The sequence below is a fragment of the Littorina saxatilis genome, unplaced genomic scaffold (genome assembly GCF_037325665.1).
Source record: "Littorina saxatilis isolate snail1 unplaced genomic scaffold, US_GU_Lsax_2.0 scaffold_3752, whole genome shotgun sequence".
In the NCBI taxonomy this organism is placed as follows: Eukaryota; Metazoa; Mollusca; class Gastropoda; order Littorinimorpha; family Littorinidae; genus Littorina; species Littorina saxatilis.
In genome coordinates this window covers 1-3,000 of record NW_027129083.1, presented here as the reverse complement: position 1 = coordinate 3,000, position 3,000 = coordinate 1, and the positions used below count along the sequence as shown (strand labels likewise).

Below are 3,000 nucleotides of genomic sequence, written 5' to 3'. Positions count from 1 at the left end.
TCTCTCTCTCTCTCTCTTCCATGCTTGTCAATCAATCCCCTTCCTCTACCAGACCCCCCCCCCATACACACAGACACAACCACTACAGCCACCAACAAATTATTATCAACAACAAATCATAAAATTGACAAATGAATGTACGTGGAGATAAAGAGTTTTCAAAAACAACAACGCACATCAAAAACAGCGCCAACAGCAACAACAACAACAACAACAACAACAACAACAACGACGACTCACGGAATTGACAGATGAAGGGGTGAGGAGCATTGATGAAGAGGAAGTCTTCACAGAGGTAGTCATACCAGTGACCTCCATCTCTCATATCCATGGCAACGCAATCCTCCAGGGATCCAAAGAATCCAGGCTGTCCAGGAGCCCAGAAGCTAAAGGTCACTGGGGATCCTGAAAGAATTCAACGTTGCCTTAGTAACGTGTTCGATGCCAGGAAACGTTAGTACACAAAGCATTACTTGTATTTTCTTGTCTTGACAACTTACAATATGTCCTTAATGTATAAATGAATGCACATCACCAACACGCACGCACGCACGCACGCACACACACACACACACACACACACACACACACATTGTTTGTAGCTCTTTTTCTTTTTATTGTTGTTCTGGTTTATTGAAGGTATTACTGCGCGTTGAAGCGAGTTACACAGGACGTCAGCTAACGTTTTACAGGCAGTGAAAGGGTTTTTATGAAAACTGTCGACCTGAAAGGTTACGGGGAGTTTCTCGCGAATTTGACTCATTTAAAAATAATTTTAGAAATTCATTGAACCTTGATTTCGACACATGTGGCACGATTTGCTTGAAAAGCACCACAAGTATGCTAAATAATGAAATCAATGTGAGTGAATGAGCTTCCAGGCGCTGCTTCTCTAGCTCTCCGATGCTGAAGTTTAAAAATAGAAATGAGTTGGTTTACGTCAGTTGCGCCAAAAGGGACATATCGGACCCTGGTAGCTGAACCACTTACGAATAAAATTTGAGGGGGGGATTATTTCTTAAAAGAGAGTCTTAACATTAACATACATTTTCGGTGTTGTAAGCAGAGGGGAAAGACTTAAGAGAGGGGTACGGGAACTGTCTTTAGATTATCTTTTCTTACCTTATCTTATCTTATCTTATCTTATCTTATCTTATCTTATCCTATCCTATCCTATCCTATCTTATCTTATCTTATCTTATCCTATCCTATCCTATCTTATCTTATCTTATCTTATCTTATCTTATCCTATCCTATCCTATCCTATCTTATCTTATCTTATCTTATCTTATCCTATCCTATCCTATCCTATCCTATCTTATCTTATCTTATCCTATCCTATCCTATCCTATCTTATCTTATCTTATCTTATCTTATCTTATCTTATCTTATCTTATCCTATCCTATCCTATCCTATCTTATCTTATCTTATCTTATCTTATCTTATCCTATCCTATCCTATCCTATCCTATCCTATCCTATCTTATCTTATCTTATCTTATCCTATCCTATCCTATCCTATCTTATCTTATCTTATCTTATCTTATCTTATCTTATCTTATCCTATCCTATCCTATCCTATCCTATCCTATCTTATCTTATCTTATCTTATCTTATCCTATCCTATCCTATCCTATCTTATCTTATCTTATCTTATCTTATCCTATCCTATCTTATCCTATCTTATCCTATCCTATCTTATCCTATCCTATCTTATCCTATCCTATCTTATCTTATCTTATCCTATCTTATCTTATCTTGCAGCCTTACCGTCCACCCAGGTGAATGATCCCTCCTTTGCGATATCGTTAAGACCGATCCACACGACGCCTCTGTAGTGAAACTCGCGTTCAATCGTGTCGAACAGAAATCGCTGTGTGTCGGAGTCCCTTTAAGCAAAGATCAATTAGTCTTGACAATGTGTGATGCTCTATAATAAGAACATTTCCTGAACTAATTTTTGTGAGCGTCGTGGCAATGGTGGGTCTCCACTGGCGATTTTCAATGGGCAATATACACTTAGCTTGACTTACTTTCAAGACATTTCACAACGGATAAAACGAAGTTTCAGTCTTATTTCTGAAGTTTGCATTCCACACTGAGTAACTTGATACAGTGTGTTTTTCCCTGAAAATTAGTCTTTCCGCTTAAAGCCGTGTGACCAAAACAAACCGAAGTCGCGTAAAGCGAAATTAATACATTTTAATGAACAAACTGAATGATTTTTTAGCTTCTGAGCTGAAATGCACTCCCATACTCCGGACTGGGTCTAAGATTGTTTGAAAAACATTGCAATCGATAGAAACAAGAAGAAGAAGAAGAAGAAGAAGAAGAAGAAGAAGAAGAAGAAGAAGAAGAAGAAGAAGAAGAAGAAGAAGAAGAAGAAGAAGAAGAAGAAGAAGAACAACAACAACAACAACAACAACAACAACAACAACAACAACAACAACAACAACAACAACAAGGAAGGCCACAGCGATAACAGAACGAATGACAAGGACGATGAAGACTGACCTGATGATGACCCCACTCCCGCCCTGACTCCGACACTCGGCCTGAGCGGCGCTGAAGTCACGTGACTCTCTCATGTGGAACTGATAACACGCGTCACCATGGAGACGGATTGGGTGGCTCGGCGTGGCATGGATAGGGCAAATACTGACCCCGCCCACACCGACTGAGTGAGACAGTGAATGTTATTTGTACAGTTTATGGCCAAATTATGACATTTTACACAGATCGACAGAGTCTGTGTTCCCCCGAAGACCGCGTCACCGTATCGCACACACGCACGCACGCACGCTCGCACGCACATACACACACACACAAACACACACAGCCATGCACACACACACACACACACACACACTCACACGCATACACACACACTCACACACTCACACGCATACACGCATACACACACACACTCACACTCACACGCATACACACACACACACACACACACACACACACACACATACACACACGTCACGGCACCAC

At 40.6% G+C, this 3,000-nt stretch overlaps 1 protein-coding gene across 1 annotated transcript; it reads right to left on the bottom strand.

Moving 5' to 3' along the window:
- Positions 1 to 240: 240 nt before the first annotated feature.
- Positions 241 to 2,677, bottom strand: LOC138957361 (uncharacterized; the record flags this gene model as incomplete). The annotated part of the gene is given in 3 exon segments (XM_070328484.1): positions 241 to 405; positions 1,771 to 1,889; positions 2,515 to 2,677. Coding segments are annotated over 3 exon segments (447 nt in total), but the record flags the coding sequence as incomplete, so codon positions are not given.
- Positions 2,678 to 3,000: the final 323 nt, after the last annotated feature.